General features: G+C 53.5%; 5 protein-coding genes across 5 annotated transcripts; 2 read left to right on the top strand and 3 right to left on the bottom strand.

The window, feature by feature from the left end:
* Window positions 1-360: 360 nt before the first annotated feature.
* LY79DRAFT_525908 (glycosyl transferase family group 2-domain-containing protein) lies at window positions 361-3,155 on the bottom strand (the record flags this gene model as incomplete). The annotated part of the gene is made up of 2 exons (XM_060555788.1): window positions 361-549; window positions 693-3,155. The coding sequence occupies 2 exons, from the start codon at window positions 3,153-3,155 to the stop codon at window positions 361-363; spliced, it is 2,652 nt and encodes an 883-aa protein (XP_060409019.1).
* Window positions 3,156-8,802: 5,647 nt separating this feature from the next.
* LY79DRAFT_413490 (uncharacterized protein) lies at window positions 8,803-9,665 on the top strand. The gene has a single exon (XM_060553110.1). The coding sequence runs from the start codon at window positions 9,060-9,062 to the stop codon at window positions 9,537-9,539; it is 480 nt and encodes a 159-aa protein (XP_060409018.1). The 5' UTR covers window positions 8,803-9,059; the 3' UTR covers window positions 9,540-9,665.
* Window positions 9,666-11,426: 1,761 nt separating this feature from the next.
* Window positions 11,427-12,913, bottom strand: LY79DRAFT_525836 (beta-1,3-glucan-binding protein; the record flags this gene model as incomplete). The annotated part of the gene is made up of 2 exons (XM_060555775.1): window positions 11,427-12,363; window positions 12,420-12,913. The coding sequence occupies 2 exons, from the start codon at window positions 12,911-12,913 to the stop codon at window positions 11,427-11,429; spliced, it is 1,431 nt and encodes a 476-aa protein (XP_060409017.1).
* A 1,648-nt stretch (window positions 12,914-14,561) lies between these two features.
* On the top strand, window positions 14,562-15,835 carry LY79DRAFT_568725 (uncharacterized protein). The gene has a single exon (XM_060558986.1). It carries the CDS (start codon window positions 14,746-14,748, stop codon window positions 15,454-15,456), a length of 711 nt encoding a protein of 236 aa, XP_060409016.1. The 5' UTR covers window positions 14,562-14,745; the 3' UTR covers window positions 15,457-15,835.
* Window positions 15,836-18,455: 2,620 nt separating this feature from the next.
* Window positions 18,456-19,810, bottom strand: LY79DRAFT_593968 (fasciclin domain-containing protein; the record flags this gene model as incomplete). The annotated part of the gene is made up of 3 exons (XM_060561630.1): window positions 18,456-19,457; window positions 19,519-19,566; window positions 19,676-19,810. The coding sequence occupies 3 exons, from the start codon at window positions 19,808-19,810 to the stop codon at window positions 18,456-18,458; spliced, it is 1,185 nt and encodes a 394-aa protein (XP_060409015.1).
* Window positions 19,811-25,356: the final 5,546 nt, after the last annotated feature.

The raw sequence follows: 25,356 nt of genomic DNA, 5'->3' as shown, positions 1-25,356 counted from the left end.
GTCCAAGCCATGTGAATGTTACCCTGCTCAATCTGGTCCCGTTCCCGGCCACCAGCTTCGTAGTCATGAGGTAAAATTAGTCTTCAGCTAAGGGTGCAAATGTATCTTGCTTGATATCTTAAAAGAGAGGATAAGAACAGAATAAAGATATAATCGAGGGCCCCATTCCATCCAACGTTGTGATGTGCCCAAGCTAGCTAGGATCTAGGTATCAAAACCGGTTGCAACTCCGTCCCAAGTCTATCTATACTGATGCAAAAATAAAAATAAAAGCCAACTATACAACGTGTTGATGCGCACTGCAGGGCCCCTGAAAAGAGGAAAAAAGAACACACAACCAAACCATCTGCGGTAGGCTGATTACCACGAGAAGGTCATGAGCGCAGGGTTGAGTGCGATGGGCAGGAGCAAGTGACTGGCCGAGACAGTGGCCATGGGCAGGATGGCAACGAAGTCGGTGATGCGCCAGTCGTAGGGGACGAAGGGCGCAACGGCCAAGATGATCATGGCGGCGATAAAGACGCATGAGAACAGCATGGAGAATTTGAACTATTGGGACAGCGTTAGCGCGACTCGGACAGGGTACATTCAATTTGACGCTGGAAAGGGTGGATGGACATCACTAAGCACCACTGGCACGTGGGGCACATAGCCGACACCATCAAGGGAGAAAGTGATATAAGAGAACTGACCTTCTTCAGAACCTTAGGCACCTCGATGAAGAAGTTGGAAAATTCAGCTTCCTTCGAGGTTGAGCCCCAAGTCATGTCAATCTCAAACATGTGAGCCAGAAGAGCCTGGCTGACGTGCAGACTGAGGCCACCGAGGAAGATGGCGAGGAGGAACGTCCACTTGATGTTCTCCCAAAAGGCCCCCAACAAGCTCTTCTCACCGAGACGGTAACGCATGACGGCCAGAGCGACGTTACCAAGGCCGTTGAAGACGATAATGATGGAGAACCAGACCTGCCACGAGTCGACGTAGTACTTGTCGAGATATCCGTTGAACCAGCCCATGAGGAAGTAGTTGACGGAGGTCATGATCCAGGCAGCGCCGATGGCATAGTAGGTGCCAATGTACGAGACGACGGTGATCTTGGAGGTGAAACGAATGTTGCTGAACAGGAACTTGCGGAACAGAGGGGTGAAGGGACCTCTCCAAAGCCAGGTGCGGATGGGATGGAAGAGAAGCTCGTTGCAGCCGTACGCATACTTCTCCCAGCGCGCAAGCTCGTCATACACGGTGAGAGACACACCCTCCTTGAAACCCTCGCCGGCCCAGGCAGCTAAGCGGATAATGTAGCCTTGGCACTGCAGACGAAGCGACATATCAAAGTCCTCGGACACGTGCGACTCGGACCAAAACTTCTCGTAGCCATCCTCATCGAAATAACCGACCTGCTGGATGGCACTCCAGCGGAGGATGGCGTTGTGACCGACGAAAGGGGCAACATCACCGTTGGAGACGGTGTACCGAATGGCGCTGTAGATCAGGTTGGTGAAGAAGGTAATGCCGTTCTCGAAGTACGTGTGGACGACCTGCATGACGCCAGAAGAGAATTGCATGATACCGACGTCGGGAGATTGCTCCATCTCGGATACGGCGTCCAAGAAGCAGTCGGCAGGGACCTGAGTATCGGAATCAATGATGAGGATGTAGTCACCGACACGAATGTTACCGTCGGCCCAGGCACGGCCATCTTGCTCGAGAACGTCTTTCAGTGCATGCTCATAGGCCTGGGCTTCATCGTGTTGGGTCCATTCAGCGGGGCGGTTGATGGCCTGGAGCTTCTCTTCGACCTTGCAAGAGATCATCAGGCCAAAGTTCATGTTGGACGCCTTCTTAAACTTGCCCTTGCGGGTGAAGCCATTCTCGCCGTGCTTGGGACGCGCAACCCAGCCAATGCTGTTGTCGGCGTAGAACTCGATACGTGCGCGGCGCTCCTCTTCGGAGATCAACTGGAGACCGTCGTCGTTCATGAACATGTTGGCGGAGCCACCTTGGAGTTCGTAAGTGGACATGGCCTGCTTGATGGACTTGACCGTGGGTACGATGACACCAGCGAGACCCTCCTTGTACACTGGGCACTGGACAGTAACGTGGGGCAGGATCGAGCTCTGCAGCCTCATGGGAGGCCGAGCCGAGTAGAACTTGGAGTTGATCGTCAACTGGCGGATGGGTCCGAAGATCTGAGCCAAACAACCGACGATAACCTGGGCGAAGAAGAGGGTGAAGAAGATCTGGATCGGAAACAGAGCAACAAGGGCCAGGCGCAGGTAGTCTCCATCGACGGAAACCTCAATGGCGAGTTGTCTCCAGGCGGCGCCGAGAGAGACAACGACGATGACGAGCGTCAAGGACACCAAGTAGGTGTTGAGAAGATGTACAGGTCTGTTCTCAGGCTTGATCTCACCACTCTCCTCGTCGATCTCGTATTCGACAGCGTTGGGGCCCTTCTTCTCGTCACCCTCTTCTTCCTCAGCACCAGCCTTCCAAACAAGCTCCATGAGCTCCGATTCAATAGCCTTGGCTCTCTGTACCAGGTGCAGAGCATCGTCATCCCAGACAACCAGGAGACCTTCGGCGGCAATGAAAGCGGCGAACTGATGCTTTCTCGCTCTGGGAAGATCCTCAACAGTGGGGAGGATCTGAACTCTGAGACCGTTCATCAGAGGGACGTCGACGGCGTCGGGAGACCATTGGAGGAATGTCTTGATGACGCGGGAGTTGACGGTCATGGAGCACTGAACGTTGAGCGCAGCGCAAGCCTGAGCGAAGGGCGAGTTACCGAGCTGCGGTGGGCATGCCATGTATTGGCCTCTAGCCTTACGCAGAAGCACACCTTCGATCTCGCCGGATCCGTCGCTGACCCAGAGGTGAGAGCACTGCTGCTGGTAGAGGTAGTTGACCATGACCTCATGCTTGATGTCGTCGAGGAACATGGAGCTGCCATTGGAATGCGTAGATCGGCCAGAAATGGATTGAGGCCGAGAATTGTAGCGAGGGATAGGCGGTTGAAGCTCCATGTCGTTCGTCACCTTGGCGGGCCCCTTTTCCAGCATTTGGCCCGTGGCTGCGCGGCTAGGCTGAGGCGGCGAACTGCCATTGCCAGATGTTTGGGCCTTTTCGGCCTTGAAATAGTCACCGATGCCCATCTTGTCAGGAATGGGAGCTGTGGTGATTTTTTTGAAACTGAGGAGCTCGCGGGCGAGATAGAATGACTACCTGCTCTGCAAGTATCCAGAGAGTCGTCGACCAAGTGTAGAACGATTCGGGCTGGTCCAAAGCGATGTTAGTATTGGTTCTGCGATATACTCACTCCGAGTGGAGTTGACACGGCATAACGGAGTAGTACCTCTAAGAGTCACACAAAAGCAGCACGGTGGAATCTGCGGTGTTCGAACAAGAAGAGCAACCAACAGGAGGCCGAATCCAAGGATGAATGAGACCAGGTTGCTTGAGGGTCAGGGGAGTTGAAGCGATAGCGAGTGTATAGGTTTCCGAGTGGAGCCGGAGAGGCAGCGTAGCGAGTGTATAGAGATGTTCAAGCTACCATTGACGAAGGCGGAGATTTGTCGGGCTCGAGGTCGAGTTCAAGTCTTATCGAGGAATGCAGGCCAAAAGACAAGCGACAAGACTCAAAGTACAAACCTTTGTCTCTCTGCTAAAGTCGCCTTGGGGGGTTAGTTAGGCGGACTATCTCGAGGGATGAGCGAAGGAAAGACAAGTGGGAGCATGTAGGAAGGCGAGGGAGGGATGGAGATGATATTGAGGGGAGAAAGACACGGGGATGATGAACGACGAAAAACAGGGCCAGACCAATTGGGCAAAGCGTCGATGAGCCTCGCCAGCAGCACAAAGTAGGGGTGCCAAAGGGCCAAAGGACAGTGCAGTGAACCAGTCTTGGAGGCAAAAGGCCGGCGGCGGGTGAGGGAGCGAGTGGGTTGCTTGGCTAGACTTTCGAGAGCGAGCTCAGGCCAAGATACGGATGGAGGCCGGGGCTAGAGGGCCATGGAGCAGACCAAGGGGGGTGGGATGCAGACACGGGTATGGACTGATTGTCTTTGACCACGCCGTTCCCGAGAGGGGCCGGCGTTACGGCATGGGGATTGGGAGATGCGAGAATCGTTTCCGATGTAAGCGGACGGACGGGGAGGCTTGGTCAACGAAATGGCTGAAGGGGATGAACAACGAGGAGACAATGGGGCGTGGGCGTGGGCGTGGGCGTGGGCGTGGGCGAGTGCTTGAGGCGTCCGGTGTCTGCCAGGAAGAGGCAAGAGACTCGGAACTGCGAAGTACGAAGATTCGTACATCGTGGCTGCCCCAGGAACAAGGAACTACTACACTATGTGTGTGCTAAATGGGAAGGTGCAGATGGGACATGTTGTGGACAAACGAGCACAACAAGGGAAAGGACCATCGAGAAGAGAGGGTGTGGACAGGGGTGGGGCCGGGGCCGGGGCCAGGGGTCGAGCAAGGAGCGCCGGACTGGAACTGGGACGAGGGTAGAAAGAGACGGCCTTCGTGGCTCCGCCCGACTGACTTTAGTGTTCCGCCTGTACCTGAGCCAGTGCCTCAGTTTGGTCTGTGTCCCAGCTGTCTGATGGGAAAGAGTGGGTTCTCCGGATGCGCTAGGCGGCCCCGGGAGGCAGTCGCCCGTTCGGGCCCCCGACTGCCATTTTCATTGGTTGGTTGGTTGGTTGGTTAACTAACTGACCGCGCTTGATTTTCGAGCTCTTTCTGCTCGTCCATCCTCGGTCTCGATACTGCTTGGTGCCTGCCTGCCTTCTCTCCAACACACCACCCTCCCTCACTTTGGGCGTCTACCCATCGCTTCGGGCCACAACTTCCATCGGGCTTTGACTTTAATGACGAACGGGCCGCCGGGCGGTGACGGCCTACAATGGCCACCGCGCCGTTGCCCTGGTGGCGCTCTGCCATTTTTACCCATGAACTCCCCAAGCCGCCTTGGTCCATCGTATCGCTCCCTAACAATGCCTCGCCGAGCAAAGAAAATTCGAGTCTTTGATTGTTTCCCGCCGCCTATGCGAAACGCGTTGGCGCCGCGATTCCTGCTCTGTGACGCCCACGACCTGAGGTTGACATTGCCTGATGATTGTTAAGCCATGACACTTCTCACCACCACCACCACAACCACCACTCCTCTTCCGGCGCCATACACCGAGCCGATGCCGGTATCCTTACATGCCATTTACCCGTGTTCATCCTGCCGTTGACCCGCTGCCACAGTACAACTGAAGATTCTGGCAAGGCAAGCATATCTACGATGCCCATGCAGGCCCTCTGAATCCTCGACCAGACAAAGAATCGGAGAACCCGAACTGACCTCATTACTTCCATGACTGAGAGGTGAAGGGGCAATACTCGATGACACGAGAGCTGTGATGCCACATCAGCTAAAACACGTGCTTCCTTATGGACTCGCAACATCGTCCTCCAATATTCATTGCCGTGTAGATTCAAATCACGTCGGACTTACCATCAGCGTGAGCCCCAGTGAGCTTGTTTACCGGCACTTGTGATACCTGCTTGCTGAGTGTCATTGGCCGCCAGCTCTCAATCAGCGTCCTTGGATCTGCTCGCCATCACGCTCTCGTCATAAGAAACCCCGGTCATTTCGTATCTTGATGGGCATATTACTAATGGAGTCATCTCGGCTGTTACTCACCCTTGGGTGCAAGATTGCTTCTATCAGGTGCCTAGGGTCGCAGGTGTGTGTCAAACACGTGGCTTTTCCTCATGGCGGCCTTCGATCAGCCTCAAATTCCAATAGCAGACGGCATCGATATCAGCCGTCAGCCAAGTAGATGTCTAGACTGCCCGTTGCCTCGAACTGAGATGAGGGGAGCACCCAGCAGTGCGGATGGGGTCGCCCGCTTTCATCTCCTTGCGCCACTAGTCCAACATTCTATCGGTTCGTGCAACTCAGCCAATTGCCAAAATGTTGCACGATGGCTTGTTCAGCCATACCGGCGCCGCCTGTTGACATGGATTCTGGGCTGGCTGAGAAAGCGCCCCACACAGGGTACTGAACATTCAATCAATAGCTTCAATATCGAGTGGGCTGGACCCGAAAGTGCGGCTGCATCACGCGAAAGAGCCCTCCCCGCATGAAGACAGGCGCATTTTGGGTGAGGCGCACTGTGGTGAGTGATGACGGCACATGGGGTGGTTGCTCTTGGTCGCCGTGGATTGCGCCCATCGTACATGATGACTGCTTGGGGAAATGCTGCAACGGAAGACGGATACGAGATCGCTGAATATGGCAATGACTCTGAGTTGCCAACAAGGAAGACTGGCAACTAGCATACAGCAAAACTACAAATAACGTCTGGCACCACCAACGTTGCAATTGCGCAATCGTGACATCGGGAAGGCCCAGACGATGAACGGTGATGCACCATTGTTCCCGCGCTCTGCGGATCCAGGCAACCAACCTGGTTCCTCGCGGGGCTTCCCGCAGCGAGACAGAGCGAGATACTGAATCTTTCTTGATGCTGCTAAAGCGGCGACAAGAGCCTCGGTAGGTGGCGCGAGCAGGGGTTCGTCTATACCTTACGATTATGCATCCTGCATACGCCACAAGGCAAAAAAGCCATTTTTAGGATAGCACAGAAAGGACAGGAAATAAATTAATAATAAAAGAAAAAACCCCTCGATATTGAAACCAGGTACGTACAGCCCGTGAAAAGACGCTAAACGAAGTACACGATAAACCAGATCAAGCTGGGATTCTAGTACGCCTAAACCTGCCCAGCGCCCCGCAGTACACAACTGATAGGACGGCCAGAAGAGCTAAGGGAAGATGAGACGACGGCGCGATGATGGAGTCGGGTGCACAGGACGGACGGCGGAAAGTCCCTTTGGCGGTCCGGTCTTTCATCGCTCTTTGCCCATTGCGTCCCTTTCTAAAGAGAAGAAGAGGCTGCAGAACGGCAAGAAGCGAAAGCCACTGAAGCCATGGCGGGGGTCGTCGTCGTTGTCGTCGTACCGCCACGGTTTGCGAGCGGCGTGAGGGGGGCAGTGCACGCGGCAAGCAGCAGCCGCCCACCCAGCGGGATACGGCGGGGTGGATTTCAGTCCCGAATCCGCTGTAGCAAGTTGTGATTACCAGTGCTCGGCTGCTACAACAGGTGTATTAAGGAATGGGGGCCATCCGACCCCGGTGTCGGGCAGAAGGGCTGAGCAAACGACCTGCCGAAACCCGTTATCACGAAGCAAGCAGATTGGGATGATAAACTCTAATGGCTGGGAAATTTTCATCTCAGCAAGAATCATGCATAGGCACACCACTAACCAGGGGGTGGTCGTGCTTGTTCTTGGGGTGTTGCCCACCACTAACATGCCAATCCTTCGTATTTGACGGTGGATCGCAGCAACGACAAGGTTGTTAGACGGGCCAGGCTGCTGCCGTGCCCGCCCACCAATCCAGGGCTCACACACACACTCTCTCTCTATCACTCTCTCATACCTACCCTCTCACGCCGAATCGACCACTCAGCTCATTCACCGTTGGGATCTCCGAGAGGAACGGCACGGAAGTCAATATTTAGCCAACCACGATGGTTGGTTGGGTGGGATGGGACGAGCCGACAACGCAACGGCGGCCGTGAGGCTCCGATCCATCGATTGGACGACGTGTAAGCATCCATCCAGCGCATCCAGCGCATCCAGTGAAACCGGCCGGCCTTCCCCCTCCGGCGCGCTTTTTATCGTAAGCGAGGATATTGCTATCTCCTCTCTCTATTATTAAAGTGGATCTCGCCTGTACAGCCGCACAATTAAGCTTATGACAGACCGCTGCCTCAAGCTGCCACCTCCGGTGTTACTGCTCGTCACCGTTGGCTGGGTCGCCGTCAGCATGCTCGAGCCCGTCCTGATTTCTCGCCTAGCCGCCGAAATCTGCTTTCGAATCATGAGGATCATCCCCCAGTGGCCAAAAGACAAGCTTTTCTGACCTCTGCCAGGATTCGTGGCGTCAGCGCCGGCGGCTGGCTTCCTTCTTCCCCTGGGCCGCTTGGGTCCGATCAGTGGCCTGCGTAACATCGGCATGTCAGATATCGTGGTTAGGCTTCCAATTTCCACCTAGGCGATGATGAAGGGCTTCAAAAAATAAAATAAAAAAAATCGCGCGCTCCTAACCTCCGGAGACAGGAAAACCACGCGGGCTCTCCCAATCAGCTCTCCTCTCGTATAGCTGCTGGGCTGATATTGCCTTCGCACAGTCCTTCCCGGGAGAAGGGCCGCGATAGGGAAAGAAGCATTCGTAGTTTACCACAGGGGACACGGTAGTTCGATTACACGCAAGGCCCGCCCTAGGCCACGAGCCCCAGACAACGAGGGGCTTGTTTCGCAACGCGGGAGAGCCTCGAGCGGCTCGCTCGTGGCGCATCTTTTCATTTCTTCTTAACCACCGTTCTGGGTCGTCGTAAGATATCCAACATACCGTCGCTTGAACCATCGCCACAAAACCACGCATCCCTGTGGATTGCTGTTGCCAATCTTGAGCTGACACTTTGCCCATTCCCAGAATGGCAATGTCTTCCGGCCCTACTAACGAACACACAGACTCTGTTGCTCATGGGAATCTCTTTTGATGAGGTTCTGGACCGCACGGATGGAGCAGTCTGGTCAGCTCGCTGCCGAGTCGTGACCGGCACTTGGGATGCGACGTTGGCACATGCGGATACCGCTTCCGCGAGTGGACACCGGGTCAGATCCTCTGGAGACGAACGCAAGCACGCAGAACAGAACAGGGATTCAATCTCTTGTGGCGGGCTGAGACGAGGATGTGGGCAGGGCCCGTGGGCATGTTTCTAAGACAGGCCACGGCAGCCACACTAAACGAAGCGTGTCGTTCGCCTTTTTTACCAGTCTAAGAATCTCGCTGGCGGAAGTCGGACCTAACACTGGGCAGGGAGACATTGGCCAGCCGAAGACAATGTGATGTGAATTCTGTAGCATATTACTGACGGCCCACATGCAGGACGTCGCCCAAGGATGAACATCATAGCGTCGTCAGCGGTCCAGAAGAAAACATGTCTGCAGGCCGGGTGCAGCACACACCAAGATCCGTCCACGAGGCCGAGACCAAACGGGCTCGCAGACAGCCAGGACAGACATACAAACACACAGACTGGCAAGTTTACGGACCTGCAATTTTACAGGCATTGGGAAATATGAGTGGGGGGGGATGGGGGTTCCCCTTCAGGCTTCATCGACAAACTAAACCACATTTCAGCCCCTCCAAGGGTGGTGCACTGGCCCAGTCCCAGCTCGGCGCTGACCTGTTATTGAGTACTACTCTGTATCCGTACTATCCTGTATGTACGGATATCTGCTATGGAGCAACTGGCCGAAAGGTTTCCACTCGCCACGCTTACATGACGAGGCGTCATCCTGGGGTGGAAAAACCTGCCGCAAGGAAATGTAAAGGCAGAAGAAAACAAAGAAGGGGGGGGAACCCGTCAGTGATCCGCAAAAGATTGCCCAATCCTAGGCGTCCGACGATTCCATGACGCTTTCTGGGCTTTGCCGTCGTCGCTCCCAATCCCTGTTCGTTCGAGTCCCAGAATACAACCCTGCCGCCCTTCACAAAGGACTGAAACAAAGAAATCCCTACGCTGAACCCATGATCTACACTAAAACAAACACCCCATGACGAGCCCGGGAAGCAGTTGGAAGGAGGGAAACCCCACTTACACAGAGATGTCGATGTCTTTGTTCATCCCGTCGTGTTCCCGCTTGCGCCGAGGATCGAGCCCTGTCAATGAAGACAGTACGGACACCAGCCAGCCATGGACGTGGGTTCGGCCCAGTACGGTCAGCATTCAACTCTGACCTGAAGCCGGCTTGTACTTGGGGCCTGCAAAGTGTGATCTCTTCAAGATTTTGTTCTGTGATACGCGGACGGCACGCAGAAACCCCAAAAACCCCAGAATTACCCCCCCCCGCCCCACTTCACAAGACAGTCTCGAGGAGGGTTTCTTCGGGTCTCTGTTCCCCGTCGCATGCTTCACTCGCCCTTGTGCTGCTACTGCTACTACAACTACTACACGCGATGCAGAAGGGATGCTGCTGAACCACCTGCGTCTCATGACGAAATGCTGACCGGAACCCTCCCGCGACCCAACATCGCGGCTGAGACAAATGCCGTATATCGCTTATCCCTCCATGGAGCATGCAATCTGCCCAAACTCTACGCGAGGCGTGGCAACCTAGTTTCGTTAGTGCTACGGTGGCTTAACCCTTCTCGCGGCACGCCCTGTGCTCCTTGAGACCACGAAAAGAGGCAATTCCGTTAGCCGGCGGGCCCACGAGACACTATGTGTCTGTAACGCCAAACATCTGCGCCTTCCGACGAAGCCTTCGATCACCGGCAATATATCTCTTGTTTATTGACTTATTCTTGGGCGCTGAGTCAGAAACACACGCGACAAAGGGCTATAGCTTCTGCCGCGAACAAAGGGCGGAAAAGACACACACGGAGAGATACAGAGAGAGAGAGAGAGGGAGACAAGGCTTCGGGTACCAACAAGACAAGGTGGCAAGCCGCCCGTCCGGGAAAGATGCATCTAGGTGGCATTGCATCGCCAGGCCAGCACATCAAAACTGCCGTAGGGTTCGGTGATGATCAATGGCTCAGGATGTGATGCGATCAGCTACGCCCAACCGGCCCCTTGTTTCTTGGCCGTCGTTGCCTGCCTGCCTGCAAGTGTGATGCAACGAGTGAGCGCATTACAGTGCATCATCTCCCGGGCGCCGTCGTCTCCGCCCGCCGCAGGGTTGCGTGACTTTATTGATTCCAGGCTCGTCTGACGAGCGCGGTGACAGGTTGCTGCGTTAAGCCAAGTGCAGCGTCGGTGGGGACAGAGAAAGAAACCGAGTTGATACCAACGGCATGTTGATAAGCTGTCTGACAGTTGAGCTTGTCTGCCCGCCCTTATCGGTCAGGGTGTTGATGACCGCATCGGCCGTTTGTCCTACAATCGCACTAGTATTGCGATTGAGATTGCAGGGATGCAGGGCTACAGGGCCTCACCTCGATACCGTCGGCTTGCTGCATTCTAGTTGACACTTGCGTGAGATTTATAGATTGGCGGGCACAAAAACCAAGGGTGTTGTTCACAAGACAAGCAGTGGAGTGCGTAGGAGTTTTCCAGTTCATTAAGGTAGACGGTAATAGTATGTCATCTCCCAGTATCCCAATCAAAACCCTGGACACTATTGTCAGATACATGTGCTCAAAGCACCAGGGTGACTCCCCCCCGAGTTGGTATTCCAAAATGATTGCCGTCCGTTGTAAAACTGTTCCGCGCGTCCCATCGTCTATCCCAATATAGCATGTTGCTCTCTATATGTCACTGTGCGAAAAATAACGAGAAATGTTTGCGTCAACGTTGCTTTTACAACTCTTCATCGCCGTCACACTGCTGCCACATGGAAACCTTGGAGACAGAGAGCTCAGGCGAGGTCCACGTAGGAAGCCACTGGTCGCGAGCATTCCAGAAGTCCTTCTTGGCGTTGGGGCTGGAATCAAGCCATGGCTTGCCAGACTGACCGTCCTGGAACCAACCGTTGGTACCTCCAACAGCAACGTTGAGAATGAGGTAGAACTTTTGGTCGAAGGGCGTGTTGGGGCGGCCAGTCTGGCTCCAGACGTCCTCGAGGCGGGTGCCGTTGGAGTTGGCCTGAGGGAAGTCGCCACGCTGCCACATGGGCTCGTCAAAGTTGGTGTAGAGAACCTGGAGCAGACGGCTGTTGATGTAGGTGAAGAGGTACTTCTGGGACCACTCAAGACCGAACGTGTTGAAGCCATCAGCGTACGTCGTGTGCAGGGCCTGACGCTTGTTGTTGGTTCTCCACCAACCGTCGTTGGCAGGGTCGGGGCCCCAGTGGAGAGCTGACGAGGCGATGTTATCACCACCCTGTGCGTAAGTCCAGTTGTTGCCGCGGGACTCGAGGATGTCGATCTCGCCAGAAAGAGGCCAGGGACCGTAGGTGTCCTGGACGGGCAACAGCCAGATGGCGGGCCAGAGCCAGTCTCCCTTAGGCAACTTAGCAACGACCTCAACGCGACCATACTTGATGGTAGCGCCCTTCTTGGTATTGATGCGGCCCGATTTGGTGGGGGGGACGATGGAGGAGTTGCCGGCAGTAGTGTTGGTGGCGGCAATGCAAGCCGAGGGCTGGTCTGAAGTGCAAGTTCCATCCTTGAGCAGGTCAATCACGTTGTCCTTCTCAATAAGAGCCGAGTCAGTGAGAGTAGGAAGAATGACGAGGTTGCCATCCTTGATGAAAACGTTCTCATTGTCTGCGGTGGTCATCTCGAATTCGCCATTGCTGTGAGCCAGGATTAGCGCGCGGTTCGGGGGAAGAAGGCAAGGGAAGAAACATACCCAAAGCCGCCGACCTGCACTTCATGAGTCCAGACGTTGGGGTCGAGTGTGCCCGAGGAGAAGTCCTCCATGAGCACGGGGCAATACTTGTGCTTGACGACACTGCGGACACCGTCCCATACCAGGAAGCCCGAGACGACGAGGCCGACGAAGATGCCGATGAGTGGAATGATGGTGACCCATTTCTCCTTGGGATCGGCCTTGTTCAACCAAGGCTTCTCGATGTCCTCCTTACGGATCCGTCTCGAGTGGAAGTAACGGTTGGTGCGCTCGTCGAAGCGGGCTCCAAGGGCGCTGGCTGAGCCGAAACTCGAGGCAGGACGCGAGACGGCGGGTGTACCGAACGGGTTCGTGGTCACTGGGCCTCTTTGGGAAGCCTGCGACTCGATACCGTCGCCAAACGGGTTGCGGCTGCTTTCTGTGTTGGGGGTGCTTGGGCGGAGAGGAGTGCCGGCGGCCGCAGAGCGGGAGTAGTAGCCCTGGTCTTGATCCATTGTTGGAATATGGAGGGTATCGAGTGTCTTGGAACTAGACGAGAGAGAGCAGTGAGAGTCTCTCGTGGTGATGATGAAGTGGGAGAAGAAGTTGGAGAGTCTGGCCTGCTTTAAGCTCGCAGGTGGGCAGAGGACGACTGAGAAGAAGTCGAAAGCGAATGTGGTATGTCGAGGCGATCTGTTTTCGCTATGCCAAAGGGGCTCGAGTTGAACAGCAAACCACTGAGGTGAGTGTCAAACGAGCGACAGGGGAATGATTTGTACTGCTCACGGCAACGGGCAAAGCGAGGAAGAGAAGAAAGAATCGCAGTCGGGCATCGAATGAGAGGCGAAGCCGGGTAGGTAAACGCGGGCAGATCGAAGACGCTCCTGGACAAACTAAGATCAGGAAGGGTCAAGTGCGAGGAAGGGTAGTGTTCAGCCACCTCCCAACTACCTACCTATCCGTATCGTACCTTGCCAGAATTGGTGCGTTTCCCATGAAAGACTCGACGAGACTCGCTCGACTCTACTGGGCGTGGACATCTAAGCTAGCTGGCTGAAGGGGGGGGGGGGGGGGGGGGGGAGGGTGTAAGTGGGACCAAAACAGCCAAGGTGTGGCTTAAGGGTCCCTAGATCGTTACTACATAGTAGGTACCGGTAGGTCCAGTTCGTTCCCGTCATGCCGGCTCAGCTTTTTCCTTAGCGGGGGTGCCGAAGCAGTGTGCAGTTCTCACGGTCTGTATTTTGCACGGTATTTGGGCGACCCCTTTCCAGTGCATGAGAGGCCAGGTTCTGAGTAACCCTAGCGGTAGTCGACTGCTGAACTCAGGACTTTAGCGCACCAGCTAGCGCTTCACAATGTCACTGTGCAGCAGAAGTACCTGGCAAAAATGGAAATGGAGACGGAGAGAGTCGCACTGTACGCAGTACACCAGGAAGACCTCTCGCTCCTTCTTCTCTTTTCGTCCCATCCCACCATCCATCCCATTGTCTACATGGGTACGTAGGTAGGTGTCGGATCCGGCTCGTTCTAGTTCGGACGGGCCCAAACTACTCATCTTCCACCTTCAAAACAGCTCATCAACACGCATGAGACATCGTCCCGCCCTCGCCTTCACCGTCATACCCGCTCTGCTCTCGAGACCTAGAGCATTACCTTACCGCCCAACGACGTGCCCCAAGGCACTCAACTCTTTGCATCTCGGCGCTTCCCGTTCCATCTGCCTCCCGAATCGAAGACCAAGGCCCCCAACAGATAAATGCGGCACCATGACTACTACCACGACGAAACCTCACTATTGGCACCTTGCAGCGCGCTTCATCTTCAGCCTTGATGATACGACAGTCCAGGTGCCACTTCAGCAACTGGCTGGCCTCTCCTCCCATGCTTCACCCCCCTGGCCCTGTCCATCCGTCCCGCTACCTTATCCGTCCCGCCGTGCGCGCGTTGCTTTCCTAGACGGGTTTCGGCTCCCCTCTGATTTTGGTTGCCGCAACATTCAAAGAAAACAGGCTGAGGAAAAGTATTGGAAAAGCAGCAAGAGATTGGCTCGGGCCACGCTTGTACTGGTGCGTCGGCTAGCCCTCGTGGCGTGCATGCATCAGCCATTCGCCCAGTGGTGCCCTTGTTCCTGCATCGAGGCCCCTGTTGGTCTGTCTTTCCGACCCCTCTTGTCCCTGGTAAGCTTGCTGGTCCAACAGGAGAAAAAGACGAGATAAGGAATACTGCCTCTTCGGGACTAAACCCCAATAGCGCCCGACGGTATTGCGCTGCTCTGCCATAACCCGTCTTGGCTGTCTTATGGCCTCCTACCGCAATTTCCACCGGCGTGTCAAGCACCACGGCCACCATGTCACGATGGCGTCAAAGCTCAACGCGAAGAAAGCCTCAAGGCCAGATCCGGCTGCATCCAAACAAGAAAAAGCGATACGAGACTGAGAAAACGACGCTCAGCTGGGCTGGTCCCTCCTCAAGCCAAAGCGAGAGCAGATGCACACCCTCCGGGCAAGCTCAATGTCCTGGAGCTCGAGTCTCTTATCGCAGCATCAACGCTCCTGCAGCTATCGGCATGACAGAGAGAACACCAACAAACATAATTGGCGTCACCCGAATCGCCATCGAGATGCGTACCCTAGTAATACCTCTACACTGCTCACGACCCGAGCCAAGTGGGCCATTGTCAGCATCACCTAGATGGAAGGGTCATTGCCTGCTTGGCCGTGTTCTGTCCCAGCTGCTCGGACATGGTCCGCGGCTCACGCTCGCCACCTGGAAGACCGGCAATGAAACTGCGGCCGGAGCGCCTTTGCCGGTCCTGCCGTCAAGCAACACCTCGTTCATACAAGTTCTAGACTTCAGCTTCCTCGACAAATCGACGCTAGGAGGTCCGAATGGAAACCCCATCATGGACGATCGACGCCCCGGGGGCTTCCCGGCCAGGCGGTGGGCGCTTTCCTTTGTTTCTATCCGAAGCTGGTCAATGCCTCCAGCAACTTGGGAGCGCTGCTCTTGTCATTCTTTATCTGGCAATCAAGTCAGCCTCGGTTCCGCTGCTGCATGATGCATGCCCACAGTTGACCCATTCAACCACATGCTATCGATCAACACGCATGATGCCACCTGCAATGCAGACGTGGTTGTCAACGCACGTCCTGATGAGGATCCTGGTATGCTTTCCAACTTTGTGCAATCTGCGTGCGTCTTCCGGGAAAGAGGGCCGATTACACTGCATTTCGCGTGCGTTAGCCCTCACTGCAATGTTCAATCGAGTTGCTGTTCCACGACACCATGGCAGGCCCGGATGAGGCCATGTCGGGCACCCCAAGGGTACTTTCGCTGTATTTCCCGCTTTGGACCATCGTCGGCCCGCTGGACTTCAGCTCTCAGGGTTTGACAAGCCCAGGTTGTAATGGACTTCTTCTCTGCCCATAGTCCTTGCAAAATCTAAAGCGAAGCAACAGTGGCCCTAGCCGAACCCAGCCTGCGGAGTCGGTATCTCTCAATGCTCCGGCTGCAACGCAGACATAGTCCCACTGCGCACCCAACCTCTTGTACCACCCCTTTCAAGCAACTTAAAATATGCCTCGCCGTTGCTTTGGCCATGCACGCTTGAACGTCTCACAAAAAAAGAAGAGTCCATGGCCGTAGAATTCCTTGCTATGGACGCGGTGGCAATAACACGAACCAGTCAGCAGTTGCACAATCTTGACGACCCCACCTTTGGGCTGCCACTCTATCTCGTGTTTTATCTAGGCAGGAGGCTTCGATTCCCTCCAGCCAGTAAGCCGTGCAGCTCGCCTAGCCGGTTATTTAGAAGTACACCGGAAACAATACAAACTCCAACCCTCCCGGGCGCCTCTTCCCCTTTGCCCACCACGTCAAGCCGCGCAAGTCTCGCATTGGATACGGAGCTAGTGGATAGAGGAGGCGTCTCGTCCAATCGCGCTGACTTCGCTCGCAGTTCTTCGTTCGCTGGGTATCTTGCCCGCTCACCTCATGGCATGTTTCAGTTGATGGAAACAGAGTGAGAGTTTGCGAACAACATGCCATCGCCCATATCTACAATTCTTATCTTGGAACGGTGTGCCTATTACGTGTCCTGCGAGTCACCTCCCAGGTGGATGGATGATTGGGGCAAAGGTCGTCTCCGTCTCTCAATGATTCATTCATGCGTCAATACCCTAGGGTGCTGCAAGCAGGGCCCTCTGCACTCAATGTAATGCATCGACTCTGACAGGTGGGCAACCAAGGGTAGAGCCTAACAGGATGGTTCGAAGGGCACATCAGAGTGCCCCGAGAGCTGGGCATACATGCTCACCGCGTCTGGAAATCCGGCTTGTTTTTCCGGTGTCGATTGACGTTTGGTTTGCGGACGCCTCTTGGCAGCTGGGCATGAGCGGTTGGGGACAAGGCGAGATGCAGGTCTGCGGCGTAGATGACTTTGGGTGTGCCCTTGGCGATTGTTCAGGTTTTTTCTTATCGACTGCCTAGGCCTTGGTTGGTGTGAGATCTAGTAGGTTTTTGCATCTGGGCAATGTGGGACGCCATGGAACGCTTGCGTGAGGTTGTTGAATCGACACCGTAATTCGATCGACTTCTTGTGATCGTGGAAGACCCCCATACCATGAGCAGTTGTCCAAGCATCACCAGACGTTCAGTCTAGGCGTTTTTGACACGTCGAATTACGGTAAACTCGTCTCTCGAGAAGTTGGTGATGGTTAAACCTGGGTGAGAAGATGGAATCATCTTGGACGCCAAAGAATATTACTCCTGTGACTGTTGTACTCATAACGTCTGAACATCTCTGGACACAGAGCAAGTCTTCATACCATGTCTCTTTCCTGGGATATACCGTGACTCATCAGTATAGAGACGGTCCTGACGAAAGAGAACAATGTCGAGATTTCCTTGAGAAAGTCTGTGACGCCTCATAGTAACCCCATACCCACTGCTTGCACGGCTTTCGAAAAACCGTTGAAGTTGAAGACCAAACATAAGTCGCTGGTAGCGATACTGCAACTCTCTGCATATGCCGGGTGACAGCTGCTTCATATGTGGGCTCGTCGAGTAAATGCCGAAGCTGACATACATGTCTTGCTATAATGATTCTTGATTACACATTGAGGATAACGTATGATGATCTTGATAACATCACTATGAACAACCCCCATGCCTTCTCAGGGGCATTGCTATCTAGTTCAAGAGCCGAGGCTCCCCGCAAAAGCTTGATACTCTACTGGTTCTCGAACTATATATGTGTCCAGGTTGCTTCTATTTAAACTGGGCCTTCCATTGAGAGCATTCGCATTGCAACCTGGGCACAGGTCGGCCTTACGCCCATAGTGAGAGTATCACCCACCAGTCACAAGATCAAAGAAGTCAAGTCTGTCTTTAAGTCCAGGGACGAAAGAAGACGAGATTCGCTTAATGTTTGACGTTCGCCCCTTTAGATAGGTTGAATAAGAGGGAAGAGGCTTCCATTCTGAGACACTGATGCGCAAGCAATAAAAACATTGAGCTCTAGCCATTATATCGTGGACCAGTGGAGTTTGATATCTTCATATATGTATATAGATTGGATCAACAGTCGAGTTATCTTGCTTTCTGACATGAGACTTGAATGTTATGGAACCACCCCACCGATAACTCTTGTGACAAGACCGTAGCCGTGAAGGAAGCACCATGGTCAACCAATTTCACATCATAATATAATTCCAACGCTTGATAAATAGAACCTCTATGGTTACTGAGAAGTTCACTGAGAACTTAGGGCAAGTGTTGTCTCACATCAAAAGAAACCTCCCTAGACTTGCCGTCTGTCGTCAGCTGTGTTTTGGTAGCGTTCCTCACTGAACAGCTTCGAGGTAGCAAGAAAGATCCACAAGGTAATGCCATCCCGCATATTGCATAGTGTATTGGTTGCGTGGTGGTTATGGCTGTGTTCGGGTTCTTTATGGATCAGACACTGGTTCACATTTTGATCCATTGGAGTTTCTGTTCTGAGCACTACAACAACACCACAGCTTCATTCTATCCACGAGAGCCAGGCGCTCCTTTCGTTCAAGCCAACGCGGCTAACCCCGCGAGCAGAGCTGCACCTGCAGCCACTACCGTTCGCGCTGCGGCACCAGGACTAGTGGTGGTCCTTATGGCCGTTGTTGAGGCCGTTGTTGAAGCCGCAGCGGTGGTAATGGTCGTACTCGTCACGGGACAACTTACAGTGCAGGGGATTGCAGAAGTGAAAGGCAGCCCGGAGACGGAGCTCTCAGGGTATACGGGCGCCTGACTGATGGCGGTGGGATTCGGCATAGCCGATGCCTTGTCCGGGTTGAGGACGTTATCGATGATGTGCATGATACCATTGGCGAGTAGGATATCCGGCTGAACGACCTGCGCCGAGTTGAGGAAGAGGTTGTTACCAGAGCGGATGACGTTGAGACTATGTCCACTCAGGGTATACATGCTAGTACCATTCTTGAGGCCCGAGGAGGGGACTATTCGGCCCTCGACAACGTGGTAGTTGAGCAAGTTCCTGACTACATTTTCGTCCAAGTCTTCAAGATGCCCGGCGACGCGCTGGAACGCTTCGTTACGAGGGGCGAAGATTGTTACGTTCCTCTTATCCGACAGAAAAGGCAGGAGTTTGGCGGTGTACAACGCGCCAAGGAAGGCAGAGAGTCCGAAAGACTCGGTCGAGTTCTCAAGCCTGGCAGGAGGTATCAAGAGGTTGTCGACAACGTGAACGAGGCCGCCGGCAAACCTGATGTCTGCATTGACTTGTGTGGTGCGGGTGCCCTTGGAAGAGGTGAAAACAATCACGTCGCCAGGCTGCTTGTTCACCATGACGTTCTGCCCGCTGGTGACATTGGTCCAGGCTGGGTTCTGTAACAGCGAGGAGCGCAATACTGAGGAGCCCGACGCAAGGGCGCCGGTTGAGACTGTGCCTTGGAGGATGTGGTACTCCAGTATAGGGATGACAATCGAGGGATCTGATTCGTTCCATTTGCCATTCAGTTGAGTGCCGGGAATGTTCTCAAAAGCTGCATTGGATGGCGCAACGACCTGGGTATATATCAGCATGGAGCCTGTGCCGTTTGAGTCAAAGAAGTCAAAGATAACTCACTGTGACTCCGTCGTAGCTAGGAAGCTCGAGGATAACTTCGGGATATTTCTGATCAAAGTCAGCAAGGGCTTGCTGCCTCTCTCCGAAAGCGTCTCATCCCCAATCATCGAAGCATATTGACAATTACAACGACGAGAACTACACCACCCCAACTTACCTTGATTAGATTGAGATAAGTGGACAGATTTGACTGGGACTGGAGAACCTTTCCGAGATCGTCTTGTTGGGCGCCAACGGCATCAATCAACGACAGAAGGCCCACAAGGCCTGCCGGAAGGAGTGCCGAGAGCATGACGAGGGTTTCTGGGGTGTATATGTGATGCTCGGGAGAGCCAAAAGGGTAATCTATTTACAAAGATTAACAACCGTGACAGATATTCAATGATGTTCTCTCGCCTTGTACAAGGAACTTGGTTGGGCTGAAAGACGAACGAAACGGAGGTGAGGTCAAGGCTAATAACGCAAAGATCAAAGTCAGAACATGAACTGGCCGCCAGGGAACAGCCCATTAGAGAAGTAGAGCTTCTTAAGAGGGCGCCTCACTGCTGCTCAACCAACCGGAATCACACGGAATCCTGCAGATAACATTGAGCTCCTGGAAAGATTATTCTGCATCAAACTGGGGTAAGGCTACACCTGCGCAGTGACCTCGGCAGAAAGCCACTGCAGGAATTGAATTTGGCATTGTCGGCAGGTCATTGATTCTAGGGCGAGAACGAGATTGGTGTCTCGCCAACTGGGACACTCAGCGACCGAGACCCGATGCGGTGTGTCGATGCCGCATGGGCATGATACAAAAGCCTGAGAGGATATGTTTGTTGGGCTTTTGTTTAGATGTGATATGCACAAACCGATGTCTATATCCAACGAGAAATAGACAGGCTAGAGATGTACCTGTTGTCCGAAGAAAAGACTAGCCAAGATCTGCTCGCCGTTGGCGATGGTAACGATCTGCCAAGGACTAACAAAAGCACAGTTCTCCTGCTTTAGTCCCCGCCCCCTTATCGGGCCCTACGGCGAAGAGCGCGGGGAAACGTATCTCTGCTTGAGATGATGGGCGAAAACTGGTATGGTAGTACAGGGCCCGGCAAGGTTTTTCCAGGGGAGGGAGAAACATCCATGTGCCACGGACCGAACCATGTGGCCCTGCATGAGGAAGCGACGCGAAGAGGAAGAAGAAAAGAGTGCAGGATGGACAATGCTGCAGTGACATGTAATAAGTCTGGGCTCACCTATTCAAAGTGGCACATTGTGTGGTGAGCCCAGACTTATTGCATGTCACTGTAGAGAACGTACTGGTCTCTTTTAATAAGGTAAAAAAGATGTTGCTTCTGGTACGTTTAGCGCAAATTCGGACAGGAAGCATTGTTGAACCATGTTTTACGGATGTTGTTCATGGATATTGCATAGATCATGCCGCACATGTGGTCACGTTCAAGGGTGTCCCAGCAGCAGCCGCGTTAACAGACTGGCAAAACAGTTGATTTCACGACGGGCTTATCTTGGTTTGATCTATTCTGCTCTTCTCAATGGTCCAATGATCTGAAGACTCGGATAACGTGAACGGACAGTGGCCAGACGTTTTCTTTTCCTGTTTTTTTCTCTCGCATCTTATCATGAGGAGATACGAGTTTCCTGCCAGCTCATGTACCTTTGCTAGCCTGTGGCCAAGGTCGCCTTCCTTGGTCTACTCTGAACACGAGCTGCAGTAAAGTAAGCGGGTAGCCAACAGGATGAAAGGCTCGGCAAAAGTGGCCACTGCAGGCTGCATCATGCGAATCCTTAAATTAAGAGACCATGGCCTCACAGCGGCACACTGACCGACCCCCTTGACCCCCGATTCCGCCCTGCCAAGAGCATTCCTGCAGGGGCTCCTAACAGGATGAAAGTAGGAAACTTCGACTGGCCCCGAAGATGCTACGCCTATAGCCATCGAGGAATAGAGGAGCGTACTCAATCAGCAGAGATCGAGCAGCAACCTGTTTCGCGCCTCCAATACTACCCAGTGCCTTTGACTGACCTCTTCCTGCACGTTACACTTTTCTCCACATCTACACTCGCAGACAATGCAGCAACTGCCTATCGGGACCGGAGCAAGCCCGAGAATCAGTAAGCCGTCCTGCTCGGCGATTTTGCCGCTATCCGACCCACCAAGTCCGGGGAGCAGCAACATCTCCGGTTGTCCTCTATTTTCAAGATTGTTATAAGTGATTGCATTCTATTTGAGATGAAATATTCTTCGTATTTATGCCTAATGTATTATTTCCTGAACGTGAACGGCAGCCATATCTACTTAGAGGGCTGTGTTTCCTTATCAAGTTTAATAATAATACTCTTTCAAACAGGTCTATAAGAGCACCAGTAACGATGAACATCCAGTTACTATATTTGCAGTACGATGTGATATTTCGTTCGCTACATATACCTGTAGTACCTTTTTACAAATGCTACTGGGTTAGCACGAACCCTCCTTCCCTTTTCCCTTCTCTCTCTCTCTCTCTCACACACACACACAAATATCGCACTGATCTGTATCCACTTGTCGTAGGCAGTTTGCAAGCCTGCAATTTGTGACTTGAAGTATTTCCCCGAGGGCAGATATACCCAGGGTATATCGAGGCAGGGTCAGTCTATAATTGAACGTCCGTGTTCCAGGCTCTCAATGATCCCCCCCCCCCCCCCAAAGATGCCGGGAGAAGTGCCTTCTTACACAGGTTAGAATTCCGAATACCCGCAACAGGAGACGTCATACCAAGTTTCTTCATATTCAAATCTCTCCAGGTCAAGCATTCATGGATCTTGGAGACTTCCGCTTCCTTTCGAAGTACAAAGACCAGGGATCTCGATATCAGAAGATGTGGTTTGAAAAGCGTATCGTTCCCTTGGAGATAGAAGGACATATATAAAGAACGAGCTCCATCAGCAATAGGCGTTCTTTGTTCAATAAAGCGTATACCTTTGATCTCGTCGTGGGCGCCGGGTTTGTGTGTTGGTGGGCTTCACCATTGGCTAGGGATGGTTGTCATGATCCCGATGAAACCCACCACGAGGCTTTATGAATGCACTTGTCTAAGACTGAAGCGATGACCTATTATCCTACCAGAGCAAACATAAAGACTTGATATATCGAGAGTAATATTCACTTCCAGGCCCATCGTTTGTGCCAAGGTCGATTGACAATCCGTCTCACATGGGTATCAATTGGCTTCTAATAGAGAACATATCAGATTGTGAAGCATAAGCTGGCTAAGCTAGCACCATTTCCTACGCTAGTAACGAATGAACCCGAGACCGTGATATGCATACCCCCTGCCATGAATGCTGCCCAAGCAAAGAAACAGTCTACTTTTCCCTTCGCAGGAAATGCAAGTCTAGTGTAACGATGACGCTTATGCTCGTTCCGCGTGTGTCCCGTCGTGTAGTGTCAGAGCCTTTCCCTGAATCAAACCAAGAAAGAAGGAAACAGTGACAGAAGAGTGAGAAGAAACCATTAAGTACCTGGAAAGGTGTACTGAGAAAGGGAATCTGAGGATGAAGACGCAGGTTGTGTTTCTGAACAAGGGTTCTCCGCATCAATTGTGCCCATGCCAACTACAGGATTCAAGGGAAAACCGTGTTTCAAACAGCTTGCCGACAGGGTGTCAGGGCCTCAACAGTTGCTCTATCGAAGAACTATGTCTTTCGACCGAGCTATTTGACCATCGCTGCGGAACATCTAACGAACGACGTCATAGAGTATCGCCGTTGGCAGTGCTACCAGGTGCGCCGATGTCAGTATCACTCGCAAAGTATACGCTATCAGCACCCTGCCAGGCAACCCAAAGCCATTCACGGGCTTGGCGGCGGCGTCGGAACATCCGGGCGGGGCCCCAGCGGACCGGGACGCGGACGGGGCGGGGGTGTGGGCGGGGCCGAAGGGTGCAGGTTGATGCGTGAGAAGGTGCCAATGGAACACAAAAGGTCGTCTCGAAAAGTGGTTTCTTGGTGTTCTGAGTTCAGATCGTGTTGTTCCTCGTCGAGGGGGATATGTGTTGGGACGCAATCCCTGTCGAAGAGCGTTGCGTATGTAGCGGACAACATCTCGGATGATGGTGTATTGAGTTGCGAGTCTTGGTTGGTGTTGGCTTTGCGAAATATAAGGGAGCCAAAGAAATTAGTGGCAGTTTTGGTTGATGAAGAGATTGGAAGATGGTTAACTAGGTGGTTGCAGCTCGGACTGACTGGAGACTGGTGATGGTTCTCAGAAGGACGACAGCAGCACTCCTATATACTACCGTCACAGATCCTCCGTGAGGCTCTACCTGCGGTCATATACGTGCACACACACCTACAAATCTGCTCACGCATGCATACAGACACTCCCACACGCATAGAATAGACAGTCACCTCCGGATAGGCTACATCATCTCACCTGGAACCCAAGAGAATTGCCAAAACGCCACGGAGCTCGAGTCACTTTGTCCGGCCAAAGACCTCAAACGGCAATTGGCATGGCGCTCAGCGCGAAGAATACCGCCTTACGACATGACAACCCAGACGCCTGTGCCAAGTATCGCGCAAGACCGGGGCGCTCTGCGGAATGGGACACCCACACTGCTCACTCCAACTAAACTACGTCAGGTAAGGTACGTCAAGGTACATACTGCCCGACAGCTAGGCTCCCAGAAACCGGGAACAGCCAATCAGATGGCCATGAATCTCCCAAAAGCCCGGATAGGAGGCGTACCCCTGGCGACTCAGAAGGAGGCAAGCATGGTAGTAAAGGGAAGGACATACTACTCCAAGATAGGTACTATCGGTGTGAGGGCATACGCAAGTCACGGAAGGGGCGCGGAATTTGAATAGACGCCGACGTGGGGGGGTAATTATGCCTCGTTGAAAGCCCCTGTGGTGTAACGAGTCGAGCCGAGTGCCCGGGCCTGTCCTTCAAGAGGTTGAAATGCGCTTGCTCCACAAAACGTAAGCATTCTGGCGGTGTCCATGCTATCAGATTTACTGCCTTGACTATTACCCGCGTACCAAATGAGGGTAGTAAGAGTCTAGCCAAAATGGGCCGTCATGTGAACGACCATGCCTGTCGATGTTTGGGTTCGGATCGCGAGAATATCGGGGCCGACCGAAGGATCGATGGGAACACGTAATTTGAGAGAAATACGGACAGACGCCATGCCAAAGTAATATGAGGTTGGGAGAGGGTCCCCGACTAGGAGACTCGGGGACGGGGAGACAACGGACGGGGAATGGCTGGGAATGGGATGGTGTGGCACGAGGCTTTTTGTCCAATGTCGAGCGAGAGAAGTCCTCCCCGAGAAGGAGGGCTGCCAAGATGAGCCACGGCCACGCTGACGTCCGGGGTGTGACGAATGTCAGGAGGAGGACGCGAATTCCAAAACGCTCCGGGATGTCAGCAATTAGTAGATGCAAAGGAAACAGTGGGTGCGATTTGCGGGTTAGCGCAAAGCCGAAGGGGAGGATTTGACCACATCCACGTCCCACATCCCACGCCCTATACCCAGCAGGCAGGTTGGGGCAGAACGAGGGTTTAAGTCCATAGGGCTGAAGGATTGCGAGACTTTATCCAGCGGTGGACGACGTTCCATGAATTTGCAGAAATCTGGCCAAAAAGCATTTGTATTCATGTCGTTCCAGTCTTGATCAGCTCGAGTGCGCACCGTGACCTAGTATTACAAAACAGCTGACCAAGGCGAGATGCGTTCGTCTGGCCTCGTTTGGTCTGGTTAGTTCAACTCAGCTCTCCCGAGAGGGCAGTGTGGGGGAACGTGACTGGGGTGGAGAGGTGAAAACAGAGGCTATGATCATAGCCAGCGGTGCGTCATC

Source organism: Colletotrichum navitas, assembly GCF_030913465.1.
Source record: "Colletotrichum navitas strain CBS 125086 chromosome Unknown LY79scaffold_93, whole genome shotgun sequence".
In the NCBI taxonomy this organism is placed as follows: domain Eukaryota; kingdom Fungi; phylum Ascomycota; class Sordariomycetes; order Glomerellales; family Glomerellaceae; genus Colletotrichum; species Colletotrichum navitas.
This window is presented reverse-complemented; position numbering and strand designations above follow the sequence as displayed.